This window comes from Candoia aspera, chromosome 10, assembly GCF_035149785.1.
Source record: "Candoia aspera isolate rCanAsp1 chromosome 10, rCanAsp1.hap2, whole genome shotgun sequence".
Classification (NCBI taxonomy): Eukaryota; Metazoa; Chordata; class Lepidosauria; order Squamata; family Boidae; genus Candoia; species Candoia aspera.
This window is the reverse complement of record NC_086162.1, coordinates 9,220,071-9,240,925: the sequence shown is the minus strand read 5'-3', so window position 1 is coordinate 9,240,925 and position 20,855 is coordinate 9,220,071. Positions and strand designations below refer to the sequence as shown.

Below are 20,855 nucleotides of genomic sequence, written 5' to 3'. Positions count from 1 at the left end.
ACTTCCGCCACCACAAGCCCGCGCAACGAAAGTGGGCGGGCCCACTTTAAGCTTCAGCCCCGCCGGAAGGAGATTGTGACGCTTTGCCTCGGCTTGTACGGAAACCGGAACAGGGGAATGAAGCCGCCAGGGCGCAGCCATCTTGCGCCGAGTCTTCGTGACCGTACTCCCCCCAGCCCACCTGCCCCACGGTTTCTCCCACGCTGTTTTGGGGTGCCCTCATTCTTTCGGAGCCATGCCACCGCCGCCGCCGCGAAAGATGTTTTTTTTTTTTGTTGTTCCCCCCCCGGGTTGGTAATGGATCGTGGAGATAATAGCTGCTGGTTTTAATTGCGTACAGCATTCATCATTGCGATGGTAAACAGCAGCGTTGGCGTGTCTGATTGTCATTTTTGCGATCCAGCTAAGAACACCGGTGGCTATGTTTGTCAGACTTAATCATAATATCCACATAACTGATACACTGTGAGGAGGACAGGATATCCTGCTCTGCAATCCCTAGTGGCAATTATCCAATAACTGACGAAGTTGGCAGGTTGGGGTCAGACTTTTCGGAGCTTTATCAGTGTTTTTCAGCCTTGGCAACTCGAAGAAGGGCGGGCTTCAACTCCCAGAATTCCCAGCCAGCACGCTCTTTCGAGTTGCCAAGGCTGAAAAACCCTGCTCTATATCGGCAACTCAAAAGAGTGTAGCAGGAAACATCCACCTCTCTTAGCTAAATTTCATGGAAGCATTTTACTCTTCATTTAAAATGAAAGCAGTAAGTCTATTTATCTTTAAACCACTTTCTACATTAGCCTAAGAAGCCTGCAGCAGGTACTGTATTGCTTTTAAAAATACAAAGTGAGATATTTAATATTTTGGAAACTTTTGAAATCAGCTCTTGGGAGATCATAAAGCATTACCATTCTGTAACACAAGAAATAAGGCAGCAACGTACAGTCAGAAATCCTAATAACTGAGTTGACATGCTGCTAAGCCATGGTTTGACTGGTTTGTTGAAAAACAATGAACTGGACTCCCACAACATGATAGGCAGAAACCAAACCACCACATTATGGTTAAGCAATGTGCAGGTCTACCTGCTTGAATGGACTTACCTAAAATAATAGTTTAGGGCTTGATCTTACAAGGATAGCTGCTGACAGGCTGCAAATCTGATTTTTTTTTAATGAACAAAATTAGAGACTCCGAACCAGAATATTCCTAATCTTGAAAGCATTACACAGTAATTTTATTTTTTACATCATTTTTACTTTATCGCATTTATTTTGTACCAATGATATGTCTCAACATTAAGACAGAGCTCAGCTCACCATTTAAAAAAAAAAAAGCTGCAATCAAGGAATTCTTTGCCATATTTATTACAAAAAAAGGTCACATCAGATAGAAAGTTGCATCTTAGGCAAGATAAATTCCTAGGTCTTTATATTTTCTAGGTTTTAAACTTACAACTGACATTGTTATACATTAGCAAGGTATCTACCAAATTATGCTTATGGCAATGCCTGTAGCGCTTTGGTGCACAGCCCAGTCACCATTATGCTGGAGAAATCACATTGGAAATTAATAAATGTGCCCACCAGGAACATTTAATCTCCATATATCCAAGCTAAATTCAAAAGCCAGAAGAAAATCCTAGGGATTGTTGTGTGACCACCCAATAGTCTCAACCTTTATGCATGCCAGCAAGAAAAGTAGCAGCAACCAAACAAAAAATTCAGTCTTAGAAACATTCTGGCCAAGCAGATACTGTTAAGACATACATGGTGAAGTTCAAGAAGGGCTAATTATTTTAAGATCAACTTTCACAACTAATCATAGCAACAGTGTAATTTGTACCGATTTGCCAAGTATTTGATACTCTGCTCTTCCAGCCACATGCATACATCCCATCCAAAAAGAGTACCACTCATTTTAGCTTCAACTGTTCAGCATCTTTCCAAGTCCACTCAACGTTGCACAAGCCTTCGCAGTTAGGAGATGAAGTGTGTCTGTGGCATGATCTGATCAAGTTTGTGATCAGCTGGGTTTGCTGCTGCTTCATAGTTACAGATCGTCACTTCGTGTCGATGAGGCTGCAAAGAGACAATTTGAACATTTCTTAAGACGTCCCTTTGTAAATCTTGGACAGCCAGAGCAGTCACTTGATTTTCCCTCGCCATTTAGACCTGCCGCTGTTACTCCAATTCTAAATACTGCATGCAATTCACTACAATGCAACCATTCTGAATAACTTGTGCTTCTTTTGAGGAATTTGCAGCTTGCCTCTTTTTTAACCTGCCTGCCTAAATTCTTAACACATCATTCCTTCACACAAGATGCTGTCTGCACAGGCTTAAAATTAGGGGTGTGCAAAATTATCTTGAAACCAGTATACCTCAATCATAAAAGATCACATTTTGAATTTACTGGAAGTCTTTTGCCCCTAAATGGGCTATTCTGACCTTGGTTTTCCCAGTAGGAAAACCCCTTTCGAGAACAGAACACTTCTGGAGAGTCAGAACAAGTCATTCTGACCTTGAAACGTTTCTGATGAAATCACAACAGCCATTCCAAGGACAGAATGGAACCTTTCTTGGTGAGGATGTTTTTGACAGAAATGTTTTCACACATTTACTCAACATGGCAGAATTGTAGTCAACACCAGCCAATGGTTGCTTAGCTTGAAAGGCACTGCACTAGAAAACAACAAAAGAGACAAGGCAGGAAAAAACTCAAGACTTAGAAAATTACTTCAAGCTCTTTGCTTTAGCTCCTGGCTCAACAGCTCAACATAGCAAAATAAATCCTGGTTTATCTAAAAACAGGAAACCTGGGGGCCCCTTCATGCCAATCCATTAGTAGGTGCATGAAAATGGCAGTTGGAAGGGCATATTTTAGCCTAAAATAACACTCATCCAGTTACCTCTTGAGGCATAGTAATAATCAACCGCTGATGTGGCAGGAAAGCTTATTTAATGAAGAAAACAGGTCTTTTATGATGTGCTGTATCTGACTAATAGTGATTCAGGCAGACAAAAACTTGGGAGGGGGGACACTAGTGATTTCTATAGATGTTTCCTTCATACTCCTCCCCATCACCCCAAAAAGAACCAGGAAGTTTAAGGGTGGAATACAGGGTTAGCTGGCATGGTCCAGATTTGTTGAGACAGCCTCTCCCAGAATTCCCAACCAGCATAAACTTTAAGGGCACCACAGGCTCAAGGTGGTGAAAGATGCCATGATGAGCAAGACTAGCCTGGGAAGACATTATAAAACAACAGTTACATCCTCTTAAGTATGAGCATTATGCCAGACTCTCACAGACCCGTTTGTGAATGTATCTGTTAATAAGCATGCAGTCTGAGGTGTATCCTCAGTCCCAAAAGCTTATGCACCCTGAATCTATTCTTGTAGTAGATTTATGCCCTGCCTTACATTCGGGTGTGCAAGGCAGCATACTCAGCCTTTCTTTCTCAGGGCGTATGCTCCCTTTTCATTTGTCATCTCCATGCCCACACTTACTTCTGTCCATTCTCCCCTTAGGCCTATGTAAAAGATTTTTGTCGTCTCAGCACCAAAGTTCTTGGAGAAGTGGATGGAGAGATGAGAAACATTTGAGAAGCGAGCAATTCTGGAAAAGGGGGGGGAAAAAGTTCTGCATTTAAAATTGTAACCTACAAGACATTTTTATAGGTTTTGACCTCTGAAACCAAAGTGTATCAAAGCCACATTTTTCTGATGTAAATGTTCAGCCCAGCAATAAACATACTGCTGCATTCAGCCGGAGCAAGTATGCACACTGATGTGTCTTCCTAGATTGCCCTTCTGGCTCTTCCTGCCAGGAGCATCAACTAAACAAACCAGAAAGCCTCTGACTGCATCTTGGTTCAACTTCGTCTCTAAACCAAGATTCCTGGTTTGCTTCACTCTTTAAAAAAAACAGTTAAAAGCTCCTGGCTCACAGTTCTCACATGTTAAGAACAATACAAGAATGCTAGTTCAGGTGCAAAGCACCTGAGAGTACAGGACAGGGTGATTAGAAAGACAGAGGTTTCCATCATTTAGTACCTCCCAATAGCAAAACGAACCAAGTTGGGGCAGTATGTGCCAGAACATGCATACGTACACACATGGACATGCATGTGCATGTATACACACACACACCTTCCCCAGTCACACTGCTCCCTTTCAGGGTAAGCAATACTGGTAAATAATTCTCATTTTTCGCTACAGCTCAGCAGGAGCAGTGTTTCTACCTGCCTAAAACCAAGACGCATTCTCAGAAGCTAACAAAACCTCAGCTCTCTCAATTGCAATAATTGTTGGAGGAGTTTGGGCTGTCTCAGCAAAAAGATTGGGGCACGTGAGTCCTTGTTCCCAGTGCTGGTGAAGTCCCATGATATGCTGATCTAAATACGCATTTCTAGGGGTTCTTCTCTCCGATGTTCCCCTTTAACAGTGATTCACGCCATGATCTCTCGCAGCTTCTGCAGTACTAACCAGTTTTAGTGACCTGAACAATTACCCTAATATTTTTAATGGCAACTTTCATTTTATTTATTTCTGAAAGCTCTTTCTGAAATCCTGATTTGACAACTATCAATCTTGTTCTGGTAACCCGCCCCAAATCAGAAAGACTAGGTGACACATAAGCATGTGTAATAAAATAAATGAATTATGCTACTTTCCCCATCTTCTGGGAAAAAGGCTTGGGAAGAGAGGAGGGGACATAAGGGATTCAGGTCAACCTAGGGCTTACTCCAATGCAGATTTCCTTCAACTCTAAGGCTTCAAATTCCCCTCACTACACACAGTTCCTCAATCTTCCATTCCAAGAGGGCCTGACTCCCTTTTTCCTCCCCAGCTGTAATGGCAGCATTTCACCATACAATTCATTCACCAAGCAATAAAGTCATTTTTATTTTTAGCTGTGCCATTCCTGTTTATTATCCCTGAGAGCTGCTGCTAGAGGGCAGCCAGTTGCCATAGGCAAACACGCTGGGATTGGAATTTCAGTTCCAACACTACTGGAGGAAGTGAGATTGCAGAAAGGCTGTCATATGGCAGCTAACTAATTTTAGAAAGAAGTAACATTTTAAAATACACAGATTATGAAACGGTTTAGCAAGACTTGTTCTTCTCTTTTGATTCCCTCCCATATCTGAAGCAGAGCTGCTGTTTTTACTGCCATAGTTTCCTCTATAGTCCTTTACATCCTCCACAAAAAAGCACCGGGGGGGGGTAGGGGGGACTCTTTCTCCATCTTGGTACCCTCAACGATTAGAGGCACATGTTCTTGAACTTGTGGCTCAAATACTGCACACCTTTAATAAAGGCTGAATAAACCATGACATACTTCGTAGGATATTCCAGTTCCCCTGAAATGTCACGATTCAGGCTGAAGATCTGATCTGGTTCTCTGGCAGTATCATCAAAGGACATATGAGGAATATTCTTGAACCTAGAAAAGGCAAGGGTCAGCTTGTGAAAATGCTTATGCATTGTTTTCAAAGGCTAGCCACTGTAGTAATTTGGACTGGAAACTGGAGGAATAGCTCAAACTGGTTCTTAGGGCAATGCAAAAGTGAAAATCAGAAAAGCAATATTGAAAAAGTTCAGTTTTAGTAGTTTAGAACATTGCACAAAAAGGCTACTCCCCCAGATAATAAAAGGAATTACAATTTACAGGCCTATAAGTAACTAAGTGTTTATTTATTTATTTCCCAGAAATAACAAACTCAAGGAAACATAAGTACTACAAAAACAGTCAAGGAAAAGTAGGAATTCAATAAAAAGTACAACTGGATCACAGAGAATCTTGCTAAAGAGGCCATAATTTGTAAGTGACAAAAAGGATGTGGGGAAGCAAGGCACAGAAACTGAATCCTGAATAGACAAGTTCTGGCAACTGTGTCACTATAGCCAGAAGATCAGGAAATTTCAAGGAGGCCAAGAAGCACCACATCTGTGTGTGCATGTTGGATCCTGCTTTTCACTAAGTCAGCCAATTTTTTCCTTGCAGAATTTCAGTGTGGAACACCTCAAATTAACAAAAAGACATTTCAGTATTTACAGCAAGCCAGCTCAGTAGTTATTACTAATACAGACCATTAAAGTGAAAATTAAGGCTAAAACTATTCATATATTTATTGCAGAAAAAAACCCCTATCATCTTGATTAGCAGCTTCTGCAACATCAGGTCACTACAAATTATCTATCCACTGCTCCAACTCACAGTCTCATTTCTGAGGGGTGTGTATTGTCATCCTCTCCCATCACAATTATTCCTTTTAATTTCACATTGCCTGTAAATCTGAAAAAAAAAAAGATGCCATTGATCCTTCGTTTATTTTTGTGTCAGATGATTGTAGCTAGGGAGTTTGACTTGAAAGGAATCGTATTATTTTTATTACCCGTGCCTGCCACGGAGTCCCTTTAACTTAACAGAAGGGCTGGAACTAAACTACAACATCAACAATTGAGACTGGAACAAACAACCATACACGCTTCACACAACCCTAACATTGTGAACTTTTCAGCATAAATTGTCTTAATAACCAATCTTGGGTGAATCTAGTTAAAATAAGGCCTCAAAAATCATCTTCCAAAATAGTCTGTTATTATTATTAGATTTTTATCCCATCTACATAACTCAAGGCAGGGAACATAACTAATACTCCTTCCTCCTCCTCCTTTCCCCACAACAACTCTGTGTGGCGGGTTGGGCTGAGAGACGGGGACTGGCCCAAAGTCACCCAGTCAGCTTTCATGCCTAAGGCGGGACTAGAACTCTCATACCACGCCTGATTGGCTCTTGGGCTGAGAGAGAGGGACTGGCCCAAAGTCACCCAGCCAGCTTTCATGCCTAAGGCGGGACTAGAACTCTCATACCACGCCTGATTGGCTCTTGGGCTGAGAGACAGGGACTGGCCCAAAGGCACCCAGCCAGCTTTCATGCCTAAGGGAGGCCTAGAACTCAGTCTTCTGGTTTCTAGGCCAGCACCTTCATCACTACACCAAACTGGCTCTCTCTGTATTTGATTGCTAATCAGCCTACCTCCAAAACAGTGTTATAAAGGCTTCAAAAGAAAATAAAAAGCCAGCAACATCTAGATACTTTTTCCTAAAGTCTGGAGATGGTAGATCCCCCAAAAATGGGTACTTACGGAATATTAAATAAGAGCTCTTCACCATCATCGCTTTCTACAAACTAGGAAAAAACGTAACATATGATTTCATGTAAGAGTTTTATGTTCAATCTGAAATATATACTGCATGCTACACTTGTTCCACAAACAACAGTATGTTCAAAATGATTGCTTGAGGCCCTCACAGGGCACTTTGGACTTAAGTTTTTTAGAACAAGTGTTTAAACACCAATGATACACAGGGAAGACTGGAGCTATGCAAAATAATAGCAAAATGGAGTATATATTCCAATCAGAAGGTGCACAAAAGTTGGGACACTCCACTTTTTTTTTTCTTTTTGTATGGTCCACAAAACCACATTATTAGTTGCTTCGTAGACTGTATTCCTTCTTTGGAGATATTGTGTTGAATATGCTGCAATTACGTATACCAAGCTAATATGTGCTCATGCTTTTCCAAATGCAAGCATTATACAAACCACAATAGCTGCATTCACATAATGCATCTAACATACCCTAATGCTTCATTCCATGTATGAATCCTGTCATTAAAAAGATAAATGACTCTTGGCAAAGGCCTCCCCACCAGCTCAATGATATCCAAACACGTTTACCGAACCATGTCATTTGTGCTTTAGGATTTGCATCAAGCTAACTCTACTCTGCATTTCTATACCCCTCCTCCCTGGCCTTCTGCTCCACCATCCATATTTCAGAAGCTTTTTTGAGGGGGAGGGATCTGCTAATATGCTTAGTTTGCCTTATCGATCTGAGTAGCACAAGATACGCCTCTCCTCCATAACAGGCTAGTTCAAGTGTCATGCTCGGCCATGGTTTGCTTTAACCATAGCTTCCCAATCAAGCCCTAGGGCTGGCTTCCCAGATCACACTCAACAGCACTGGGGACACACCCAGATCCATGACTTCTTCCGCCGTGAGTCAGAATCACCTCCAGAACTGCACCTTCCCCTGGCTGTATCAGGACCTAATGTTAATCTTAATTAACATAATTAATGTATACAGACCAGGGTTTCTCAACCTTGGCCACTTCCAGATGGGCACGCTGGCTGGGGAATTCTGGGAATTGAAGCCCACCCATCTGAAAGTGGCCAAGGTTGAGAAATCCTGATCTAGCCTAACATTCATTCAGTGGCTGCGATCATCCCCAGCTCGCCCAGCCTGTTAGGCGACTCCAGCCATTGCGGCTAGCAACCCAGGGTTACGGGCACTGTGCGAAGGGAGCCTACTTGGAACACGCGAACCGTGAACGGACATGGCCCAGCTGCCCTGCCCTGCCCGCCCCCGCGGCCTTCGCACCCCACCCCCGGGACAGAGCCCGACCTTCTGCCGGTCCCCACGCTCTTCCCAGGCGCGGAACACGAGCGCCCCGCTCCCTTCCCTCCGCTCGTTGAGGCACTCCAGGCGCTCGCGGTCGATGCGCAGGTAAAGGCCCCAGGCCTGGCCGCGCCGCTCGGGAGGCTCTTCGTGGTCGTCGCCATGGCAACAGCTGCCCCCGCCGTGGCTGTGCCCGTGAGACATGGTCGGGCGCGAGGGGACTCCCCCACCTGCAGCCTCCGCCGGCAGCACGCACGCACGTCAACAAAAGTGGGGGAGCGCAGGCGCAGTGCCGTCTTTCCGGGCCGTTCCCGTCAGGTGACAGGGGGCCGTTCCCTCTCGCTCCCCAGGCAACCGGGCAGCTGCTGCTCTGCCTTCATTTGGCACGTGGAGAATCAAGAAATAAAACGTCGTCCTTCCCAAGTCGCATTATGCTCAATGAAGCCCGGTTGGAATGGGTTCACATGGGGAACTAAGCCCCAAACTACGGTTTATGGACCTCCATGGTTGGGCGCGTGTAGCCCACTAAACCAGTGTTTCTTAAACTGTGGTCCCAGAACCCCTGGGGGTCCCCCAAGACCCTCTCAGGGGTTCTTGAAATCAAAATTATTTGCCTGCCTATATTGAAAAATAATTAAATATTGGAATCCCAGCAAACCATGAGAATCAGTAGCAGCAGCGTATGCATCAATGTTTAATATGGTAAATATTGATCAATGTAACCCATGCAAACAAAAACTCTTGGGGTCCTCTGTAATTTTTAGAAGTATGAAGGGGTCCTGAGAGAAAAAAAGTTGAAGAAAAACTGCACTAAGCTGTAAATTGTATTGACTTGGTTTGCCCAACAGCTAAGCCATGATTTGTGGTTTGTAACCTCAAAGACTATTTCACACAGCACACTGAGACCAAACCACAGGAAAGTGTTCACACAGCACACTTACTTGGGCAATCAAATGAACCTGTTTCATGGGCTTGCACAATAATTGACCTAGAAACTAACGCCGCAGGCTGTGTTCCCACAGCGTGCAGAGCCAAAGAAAGGAAAATTAAAACCAACCAAATTGAGCATGTTGTGTCAACGCAGCCCATAGATTTGCAACCAACCCTATTCGGCAGACTGCTTCAACCCAGCCAGCGACAGTGGAATGTGTGAAGCCAACAGCCTTAGAGCTTTCATTTTTTTTATCCTGTGCTTGCTGGAAAGTCACTGATTGGGAAGGTGACACTGTTCTTTGGGTCAGGCTATACTTACTGGTGTTGATGTCCTGCCTTTTGACGATGATAATACTAACAACCAATATATAAATACAAAAGCTAAAATGTAAAATGGCAACTAAGCACAGAACAAAACAAGCCTCAAAGGGGGACTCTCACTCAACCGACCCCTAATGCCTGGGGGAAGAGAGAGGAGAGGCGAGGAGAGTTGAGGCCTGTTGTATATTGGGGCCCCTGGAGATAGTTCTAGGGAGCAGGGGCAACCACCGAAAAGGCACCTTCCTAGGTCCCATCAGATCACCAAGACTTAAAAGAAGGGACCTGGAGCATACCCTTCCTGTGGGAGTGCGTGGGATGGACAGATGTTCTTGGGAGAAGGCAGTCCTTCATGTCATCTGGTCCTCACAAGAGACTGCTTAGTATTCCAATTTACTCTCACGAGTGAATCTGAGATGAGGTCCAGCCACAATCCCCCATTGAGCCCCACAGCTGAACAGAAATGGAACCAGCCTCTCTCCTGTCCTCATCCCACGCACTCAAACCATCAGGACAGCTGCACTGTTACTTACTGAGTGTATACACTTCCCTAGTGCAGCAGGACTGTAGGCAGTTTAGAGCATATATATCACACACACACACACACACACACTTATATATCTCACAATCTAGCAATTTAAGTTTTCTATCAGTGGCTCCAGAATCCATTCGCTCAACACATAAATTATCTACCACATTTTAACCTAGCATGTAGTGCAAACCAACCCCTTACATGAACCTAGAAAATTGGGTTGTATAAACGATGGGTAAATGTGCTGTACTAACGCTAGAGTGGAGTACAGTTTGAACTCTTGAGTTTTCAAAAGTAATTACTTAATATCTTTGGGAATGACAGGCTTAATCCTTGGAAGAAGTCATGCTATCACAACCCAGGAAAAGTTTTCTCCAAATAGCCCATTTTAAAACAATACAGTGCACTGCTATTATCATTTCTACTGCAACTGAGTTAGTAAAGACATGTCTTTTTTCCCAGGTTTTGGAGTTTAATTGTGGATTCCCAATTGTCTTTAAAAAAGATCTCCAGATCACAGAGATACACCACTTGCAGTCCCTCAAAACCCAGAGTATAGCCTTCAGAGTTCATTGCAAAGGGTTTTATTATTCCACATATATTTAACCACACTGAAGTTACAGGTATGAAATACAGTTAATTTGCCTTTAAAGGAAATCAATATTTATGTTTGCTGTAGCCACCCCAATATTTGGAATGCAAGTAACGAATAATGGTCCTCGGCCTCACTCCAACAGTCTAACCAGCCGTAGGAGAATGTGATCACAGAAGGAGCTGATAAAAGTTGAATACTAGTTTTTAGCTCTTTCTCTGAATCAGAGCTGAAACAGCAGACTAAAAAGGATCTAAAGCGGACTTAAAAAAAACAGTTGGATTATCCCATGCTTCTCCAGCATGATGTCTTCCAGATATATTGTGATTATAAAGCCCAGCACTTCCAGCCACTGTGCAGAAGAACCAGGCAGAGAAGGCTGGACTTTTCCACATATGTATTGCCACGACTGGGAAACTGTCTCCTTCAAGATAAAATAACTCTCTCCAGACAGATCTTTTGTACAATGCACATTAACGCATGATGAACCACAAACACCATCTTCAAATAAAGAGCTGGAAGGGGGAACTGTACAATATTCTTTGAGCAAACACCAAATCTTAAATCTAGGACAATATCCTGAACAACATTGAATTAAAGCCATCTCCAGTACTTTCTCTGGATTCAAGACAAGAAACAAAAACAAGGTGCCCACAACAATAGGAACCAAAATACACAAGAAAGAACATGGAAGTAATTCTGTGCTTTCCATAAAACGTTTGGCCACCCCAATTCTTCTTAACTGAAGGTCCAGAACTGACCTAGGCATCTCTTTAGATAGCCAAGTACATACAGTACTTCAAAATCAAAGTAATACATTTCCCATTTGTCCCCAATTCCATGTTTCATAATTGCATCTATATAATAATTGCCAACCCTTTCCACTGTACCTCAGAAAGATTGCTATGGAAGCCCCTGGCCTGTGTTCAAGTGAACTTTTGTTCGTTTTGTTGCCCTTAGGCTCTCATGGAACCCCATCAAGTTCTCATGTAACCTGTTTATAGCTAAAAATCCCAATTATCTTTCACAGTCCATTCCCCCATTTTCTTGGCATAGAAGCATGGCCTGGTAGACAGTCTAGGAATTATTACTTTATTTGGGGGTGGGGGGAAGAGTTTCAGGGGCATGTCTTGAGAGGGGGGAAAAAAGTAACTGAGACAAATTCCAGTGTTTGGCTTTTATTGATACACAATGTAATTCCTTTCTTATAAGTTATCTAATTAAAATATTTATCTTGATAGTTACCACCAAAAAAAGTAAAATAGAAAATTATTTACAAGGGGGGAATCAACAAGCAAACATATTACCTTTTCCTTGTAGTATGCGGGGGGGGGGAAGCAGCAGCAGGGGGCCACATTTTCATATGGCTCTTTCGTTGTGTAGTGTGCAACTGAAAATCGCACCCATTTTAAAATATGTGGGATCCCCAATGAGAAGCAGAAGCCGAGTCATCATACTCTGCAGCTGATTCTGTTTGTGTATCCCCCATCCATTAGAAAGGAGGTTCCAAAATGCAGTTAAGCCCATTCATGTAACATTTGCCTGAATTTAAAATTGCCTTAAATAAAATAAAAATCACCTTCCACATTAAAGAGGGATGAATGACCTGGAAGTTCGTACAACCCTTTCCCTGGAAATGGCTTGTAACCCAGCTTAAGCTGTTGCCATTTCAACCCCCAGACTCCTACCAGACAGCGCTGGGAAAGAATGTGGGAACTGATGCCTCAAACATCTGGAATAAGCTAGCCTGGGTAAGCTTGCAGTACAATATTTGAACTGTAATTTTAATGAGAAAAGGTAATCAACTAGTCCAAAATATTATAGCGGAATATATCCAATGGCACCACCCATAAACAGTACGAACAATGCAGTGGTTAACCTACAAGTGTTGTTCTTGGCCCATAAGGCAATAGCAACCGTGTTTAAAGGGCATCTCCCCATCACTGGCAAAATGAGCCCACAAGGCCTGTTGTTGACGCAAATTTGGAAAGTCCCTCTCGCAGCTACCAGCTACTACAGCTGTCGTTCCACCTGATGACAGGTTTGTGCTATGAAAAGGTATCATGATGGCATCACCCAACCTTCCCTACCATCTATCCTCCAGATGTATTGGACTGGAAACCCCATAACTTGTAACCAGTAGGGGTTAATGGGAGTTCCAGTCCAACCCAACTGGGAAGTACTGTATCAGGTTGGCAATAGTGTCCTGCAATAAACCTGTTGCAAAACAAGAATATCGCCGTGCCAAGAAAGAGGCTCCAGACAGGTGATTATTTCAAGTTCTCCAGATGCTTCCTTGAATGGGAAAAGGGGCTGGGGGGTAAAATCCACCAATATTTCTAGCTAACAGTTGGACCAACAGAGGCTCTTGTAAATCTCCTTTGCCCTTCTGTGGCTGAGAATTCTTTCCTTTGCTCTCCTCCTGCCACCAAATCCAATTATAAAAAGGAGAAAATACACCACGTACGACAACTGGCAGAAAAATATATAAGTAACTAAGTCAGATACCACAAAATTAAGTACAGCAAAGCAAAAGGAGCATGATTTTTTTTTTTTTATCCAACATCACATCATTAACTTAAAATGCTAGACAAAGTTTCTGGGGATTTTAAATCAGCTCCAAAACTGCATGAGGGAGACAGCGCCTTCTAGAATTAAAATTTTATATGCATTTATATATATTTTAAAAATTGGAACTTCTAGGGACATTGTTTGTTAGACTGGACAGAGACTATCGACAGCAGCGTTTCTCAACCTTGGCAACTTTAAGATGTGTGGACTTCAATTTCCGGAATTCTGGGAGTTGAAGTCCCCATATCTTAAAGTTGCCAAGGTTGAGAAACGCTGATCAAGAGGGTTTTCTTATCCCGCATGGTACACACTTCATAGTCCCCTCCAGCTCTACATACATAGAATTACCAGTTTTAAAAGTTAGTACAGTAGGGCCTTGGTGACTGCTACTACCATGACTAATTGGGTATCAGCAGAAAACCCAAAGGCCAGAGTTCAGAAGGGCAGCACTAGAAGGTCACTGGGAGAACCTCTTTCCCCCTCATCCATGATATCAGGAAAAGGCCAGGTTCCTTCATAAACCTGCCTACATCAACGTTCATTCAACCATGGCACTAAGAAAACACACCATCGAGCCTTCCGAAACCAGGTCTGTCTTCCCCCCATAACACACACCTATCAACATCAGCATAAATAGTATCATCAGCTCAGTGTCCCCCCAGCGCTAAAACAGCAGTAGCCAATCAACAAGAGTTCCCTCAGAGTCTGAGGGTTGGGACAGATAGACCACTCTCAAAACTCCTTTTCCCTGGCTTTTTCTGTGTGTGCAGTGCTCTTGTGGATTATTCCATAGCGGATGCTACAGCTCCAGACCAAACCCCGCACCCTTGGCTTGGCCCATGTTCTATGTTCTGGGGCATCCAAAACTCCTGGATGAGAGAGGTTTTGTCAGTGGAGCTCTTTAAAGGACGACAGTGAATTAAAGTGCCTGTTCTGTTGTCAAAAGTCAGAAAATGTTTTCTGACTGAACTGGAGGGACTGAAGAGGAAATTCTAATGTTTTCAATTCAAAACGGGGAGGGGAGGGGGAAACCTATCCTCCATATCTTCTATCATCACTATTCATTTTTAAAACAAAAAACTCCGATGAATGCTTAAAATTCAGATTTGTGCAAAGTGACTTCTCTCCACTTCCTGAGTTGTCCCTCGGTCCAATGTTGTGCTGCTTTTTTCCTATGAGTTTAAAATAAAGTGTAACCATTTCTTACTTTATTAGTTTTTTTTCTTTGCCAAATGAACAGAACGACGAAAGAGAGTGGCACCTCCAGATGTCCCCGCATAGAAAAGGCCAAAGGTTTTAGGCATGGGATGAACGCTTGAGAGCTGGGACTGAAAAACAGAAAGCAGGAGAAAGCGATGTCTGGGGATCACTTGCCGGAGGGTTGACCAAGCTTCTAGGATTCCCAGTGGGTCCTTCAGCAGCGGTCGCCAATCATAAAGGGCTTTCTTCATTAACAGTATCTGCAAAAAAAGGTGATCTTCCAAAGTGGACACTAGGAGAGGAGACCTGGAGTATTACACCATGGCCGAGGGGGAACAGAAAAACACTGCAGGTGGTGGCAGGCAGTACTCTTTCCATTCTGCAGTCCAGGAGAAAAAGACTGAAGAGCGAGCGACAGTTTGTGGACCTTCATGTCTCAGCCAGGGGCCAAGACTTCACATCTGCAAAACGCTTGGCAGATAAAACCAGATTATGGGAACAAAGGGAGGGACTGGAAGGTGGCTTTGAACAATACTGTGCTGTTGGTCTTAAATAGGGTTTGGGGGGATTCAAGAACTCCCCAACCCCTCCCCATTTTCCTGTAAGCACTGCTTCCATCAAAGATAAGATTTTTCCTTCGCATTCACTGGCTCCTGGGTTCCTTTATCTTCGAGAAAATCTGTTTTTAAAAGCTTTAATAGTCTTTGCCATCATAGGTGCAATTTCTGCAAAACAAAGAGGGGGAAAAAGAGAAAAGAAAGGTTACTGCATAGGAGCTGCTGCATCAAGATATACAGATATATACAGAATACAATCCCACTGGATTTAGATTTGAAAGAAAAGGTTTCGCCTCTTCATAGTTATAAACATACTGAAGGAAGAAAGCAAATTCTATTTTGCAGATAGAAAAAACTTTGCAAGGCACACAGTCATTTAGTGGTTAGAGATTTCTTTCGCTAGGACATTTTTTAAAATCCATTCAATTGTACGATTCTCGGAGCCTGCCTGGATAAGTCCCTGGAGTTTTCTTGGCAAGGTTTTTTCAGATGTGGTTTACCATTGCCTCCTTCCTAGGGCTGAGAGAAAGTGACTGGCCCAGGGACATAATGACTTACATATTTACACATTACACCAATTTACACATCGTTCTAATTTTGGCTGTAGTGATGCAAGTTGTATGAAACCAGACATTTTGCCCACCAAACCATGCCTCTGAATCAGCCCTCATAGCAGAGGGGGAAGACTGTATGATATGTGTCATGTTCTCCGTTGCAATGTCCTGTATGCATCGTAACGTTTCACATGTCACTCTTCTAATCCGTGTTTCCCTGTTGGAAATTTCCAGCCCTGCGAGGCTGTAATCTCTGAAATGCATGTTTGGGTTGGTGACTCTATTCAAGGTTACTTTCCCAGGCCGGTGTATGACGATGGGTGACATCTGGGATGGGGTGGTTGCTACGATGAGGCACGGGGCGGAGTTGGACTGAAGCAACAGTAGTTGATTTGTATTTCGCGCGCTTTTGGTTTATTCTCAGCTTTGTCTGTATCTGCACACTATTCCTTTAATAAATCAGTTATCTTAAAGCTCGGGCTTGTGAGACTGAGTATATGGGAGTAGGCAACCATTACATAAAGCTGAGAATCAATTTCTTTAACCTTTCCGCTAGCCCCATCCAAATATTTGGTGAAGAGGGACGCTAGCGATGTCAGAACCCGGACTGCAAGCGTGCGAGGAGGGCGAAGGAGAACCAGACACCACAAGAGCGCTTCTGGTCCCGAGCTCCCGAGCTCAGAGGGCAGCCCGACGGGATAAGCGGGGTGCCCTGACGGAGGAACGGGGTTTACCGTCTGAAGTGAGCGGCGCTACAGGGGATGACTATCGAACCGGGGAGGAGGGAGACTCCGAGGGCGAATCACCCCAAGCATCCTGGGAACCGGAGATCCCGCTGTTGCCGACGGTGGTAGTGACTACGGGTCCCTTGGAAGCCCCGGTCACCCCTGCACGTAAGAGGGCGTTGGAGGAAAAAATGGATATTACTGTTGCCCTGTTAAAGGACCACCCCAGAGGGTCGGAATCCCGACAGGAGGGTCCGGAGGAAGTGCCACCTCGACGGCCCAACCCGGGAGCGAGGTCCCCATCCCCGCCGAGGGGGAGAAGTAGGACTGGGGCGTTCCGGCAAGCGAGGGGTAGAGAGTCGGGAGTGACCAGGGAAGGGTCACAGGCGGCGGGCAGGCGTTCATTGGCCTTTGCGGAACCAGCTGAGCCGAGAGAGTCGGCAAGAGCCCCTCCGCCCTTCATGGTGAAGTTCGATGGCGACCCTACCAAGCTGTCGTTCTTCCTTACCAACGCTAGAAATTATATAGCAGACTGGGGGCGAAGTTTTCGCTCCAAGTCAGGCAAAATCAATGCCATCGCCAATAAGCTAAAGGGGAGAGCAGCAGATTAGTATGTGCAATTATGCCAAGCCGAAGCCACAGAACTAGAGGAGTTTGAGGAGTTCCTGTGGGCACTAAAGCAACACTTCAAAGACCCCTTGGCCCAGGAATGGGCGAAGCGGGCGTTGAGGAAGCTCTCCCAGGGGTCCCTCTCCGTTGCGGACTATGCTTTGGAGTTTAAAGCCCTGGCTGGAAAGGTGGAGGACTGGTCCCAGTCGACCCTAGTGGAAATGTTCAAACAGGGACTGGAGACGGAGGTCCTCCAATGGGCGTTGGGACGGGACGATCCGAAAACATTGTACGGGTGGATTCAGCTGGCTGGTAGTGCTGAAGACGCCCTAGAGACGTTCGCCCATAATAAAGAATTGAAACAGGGAAAGTTCAGTAAAAGTGTCCGCACCCCGGGATTCCCAAGCCGCCCCAAGTCGAAAAGTTGGGAGGAGGAGAAAGAACGTCGTTTTGCGAAAGGACAGTGCTTGCGATGTGGGAAAGAAGGACATCGGGCAGCGGCATGCCCAAGAAAGAGATCCGAGGAGCGACCTGGAAAGGCGTCCGGCAGGTCCCCTTCAGTACCAAGGAAGGTGAGAGCTGCCCGCGCGGAGGACGACCCTGACGATCACCAATTAGGGGGAGAGGAGGAACAGCTGGACTTCGAACAACCGGCGGGAAAAGCCAGCCACCTGCCCTGAACGGCGCCCTAGGGCAGGTGGAAGGAGAGGGGCGCGACCACGATTCGGTGAGTGGCAATTTTCCTACCCTGACGGTCAAGGTAAAATTGGGCTCCAGTACCTGAACTGTGGAAATGTGGGCAATGCTGGACTCGGGCTGCTCGCGATCCCTGATGCACCCCGATCTGGTAGCCGCATTAGAGCTTCCCAAGTTCCCGTTGCAGCGACCAATGATTTTTACCCAACTGGACGGGACTATGGCCGGGGGAAAACCAGTAACCCACTCCACCGGACTGGTGGCGTTGCAAATGGGGACTCATTGGGAGAAATTACCCTTTGTAATAGCACCGGTGGGGGGCCCATTGGTCATCCTGGGGATGCCCTGGTTTGTCAAACAAAATCCAGCTATCAACTGGCTGCATAGAACGGTGATGTTCGCTGATGGATTTTATAAGGTACCCGAAAAGGATTTGTTGGAGGACAATGAAGGGGGGCGGGCAGCCACCACCACAGTACAAATGCTGGAGCCACTAGAGGGACTGCCTGCCCAATATCAGGACTTTGCAGATGTGTTTGGCGAAAAGGAGGCAGATCGCCTGCCCCCTCACCGAAAGACTGATTGTGCTATTGAATTGTTACCCAATGTAAAGTTGCCTAACCCAAAAATCTATGCCATGTCCCCGAAAGAGTTGGCCACATTGCGAGAGTTCATTGACAAGAATCTGGCCAGGGGTTTTATTGAGCCAGCCAACTCTCCGGTGGGGGCACCTGTCCTATTTAGACCTAAAAAGGATGGTTCTTTGAGGCTCTGTACAGATTTCCGGGGGCTCAATGCAGTGTCAATATTAAATAAATATCCTTTGCCCCTCCTCAAGGACATGCTAGCACATCTGGCCAGAGGCAAGATTCTCTCAAAACTGGATTTGAGGGAGGCCTATTTTCGCATTCGCATAAGGGAAGGGGACGAGTGGAAAACAGCATTTAACTGTCCTCTGGGGGCTTTTCAATACAAAGTGTTACCTTTTGGGTTGGCAGGGGCACCTGGGGTATTTATGCAGCTCATCAATGAGGTCTTGCATGACCCCTCTTCAAGGGGGTGTTGGTATATTTGGATGATGTATTGATTTATACTGAAACTATGGCAGAACATGTTCACCTGGTGCGTCAAGTGCTTGCTAAACTCCAAAAAGCTGAGTTGTATGCTAAATTATCCAAATGTCCTTTTCATCAGTTCCAAATTGATTATCTGGGCTACCGAATTTCGGCAGGGGGGATCGAAATGGACCCAGCAAAGGTGGAAGCCATTGTCGCCTGGGAACCCCCGCGCACGCGACGCCAATTACAAAGTTTCCTTGGCTTCGCCAATTTCTATCGGGCATTTGCCCAAAATTTTGCAGAAATCGCCCTCCCCCTCACTGACTTATTAAAAACCAAAGCTCAGGGGGACACTCGACGTTCAAAAAACCCAGGCGCGCTCCTTAAATGGACTCCAGCCTGCCAGCAGGCTTTTGACACGCTTAAACAATTGTTCACAACTGAACCCGTCCTCAAGCATCCCGACCCAACTAAACCATTTGTGGTACAGGTCGATGCCTCCGACTTCTCTATCAGAGCCCTCTTGCTCCAAGCTGACCAGTCAGGCACTTTAAAACCCTGTGCATATTTGTCTCGCAAGTTTACTGAGACGGAGAGGCAATGGCATGTCTGGGAAAAAGAGGCTTTTGCTGTAAAAGCAGCCTTGGACACTTGGCGACACTTATTGGAGGGGGCTTCTCACCCTTTTGAAGTTTGGACTGACCATAAGAATCTCGAAGCCTTAACCACCAGTCGCAAACTCAGCCCCAAGCAACTCCGATGGGCCGAATTTTTCAGCCGTTTTGATTTCTCTCTCAAGTTCATTCCAGGGAGGAAAAAGTTTTGGGCCGACGCCCTGTCCCGCCGGCCCCAAGATTCTGGCCCTGCTCCAACTGTCCAAGGCACTGTATGGACTGAACAGCAATTGGGATTGGCAGCGGTGACGCGCAGTCAGACACAGGCCCGTCTAACTCAGCGGCCAGCCACTCCTCCCCCTTCCACTCCGGGGCAGTTGCCAATTTCCTCAGATTTGCAACAACAGTTTCTTCTTCACCTGAAATCTGATACATGGCTGCAGACCAACTTAGACTCTGTTACTTTTCATGGGGGTTTAGCATGGAGGAATGATCGCCTTTATGTCCCTGCGACTTTGCGAAAGACTATCCTCCTGCGCTGCCACGATGATAAGCTAGCTGGGCACTTTGGCTACCTTAAGACCCTCCATCTCATCCGACGTCAATTTTGGTGGCCAGCACTCCTCAGGGACGTCAAAGACTATGTCGCTGCCTGCCCTGTTTGCGCGGCAACTAAGCGCAAAGTTGGAAAGCCACACGGCTTGTTACAACCGGTGGCTAACCCAACCTGCCCTTGGCAGGAGATCTCCATGGATTTTATAGTGGACTTACCCCCCAGTCAACATAAAACCGTAATTTGGGTTGTCAAAGACTTCTTTTCCAAACAAGCCCACTTCATCCCCTGCGCATCCATTCCCACCGCGCAGCAGCTCGCCCGTTTGTTTCTCGTACACGTGTACCACCTACACGGGAGCCCCTCCCATTTGGTGAGTGACAGAGGTTCACAATTTACGTCAGTTTTGGCGGGCTTTTTTGAAACTGGTTGGCACCCATCAAGCCCCTTCTACGGCGTGGCATCCGGAGACGGATGGATCTACTGAAGCTGTCAATTCCACCTTGGAACAATATCTCCGTGCCTTTGTCAATTATCAACAAGACAATTGGGTCGACCTGCTTCCCTTTGCTGAAGTGGCTTATAACAATGCTGTCCACCAAAGTACTGGCCAAGTCCCTTTCAAAGCTGTATTCGGGCGTGATTTTGTCCCGATTCCGGAACTCCCGCATCCGCAATCTCTCCCTTCCTCTCTCACCGATTGGGCTCAAACCTTAGCCGACTTGTGGCCAAAGATCCAACAGGCATTACACCACTCGCAAGCCTCTTACAAAAAACATGCAGACGTGAGGCGTTCCACCCAACCCGCATTTAAAGTCGGTGACAAGGTCTATCTTTCCACGAAATTTATCAAATCCCCACAACACTCCAAAAAG

At 45.3% G+C, this 20,855-nt stretch overlaps 2 protein-coding genes across 2 annotated transcripts in view; both read right to left on the bottom strand.

Annotated features, from left to right (window-relative positions):
• Positions 1-1,350: 1,350 nt before the first annotated feature.
• Positions 1,351-8,712, bottom strand: PITHD1 (PITH domain containing 1). Its single transcript, XM_063312384.1, has 6 exons — positions 8,475-8,712; positions 7,152-7,195; positions 6,221-6,298; positions 5,342-5,446; positions 3,508-3,616; positions 1,351-2,078 (listed from the first exon to the last, which is right to left on the bottom strand). Exons 1-6 carry the CDS (start codon positions 8,670-8,672, stop codon positions 1,977-1,979), a joined length of 636 nt encoding a protein of 211 aa, XP_063168454.1. The 5' UTR covers positions 8,673-8,712; the 3' UTR covers positions 1,351-1,976.
• Positions 8,713-10,819: 2,107 nt separating this feature from the next.
• The window catches only part of ELOA (elongin A), a 34,466-nt gene continuing 24,430 nt past the window's right edge, over positions 10,820-20,855 (bottom strand). Inside the window, exon 11 of the mRNA XM_063312640.1 lies at positions 10,820-15,339. Within this exon, the coding sequence (XP_063168710.1) occupies positions 15,278-15,339 (62 nt within the window). The 3' untranslated portion in view covers positions 10,820-15,277. The remainder of the gene's footprint in view (positions 15,340-20,855) is intronic.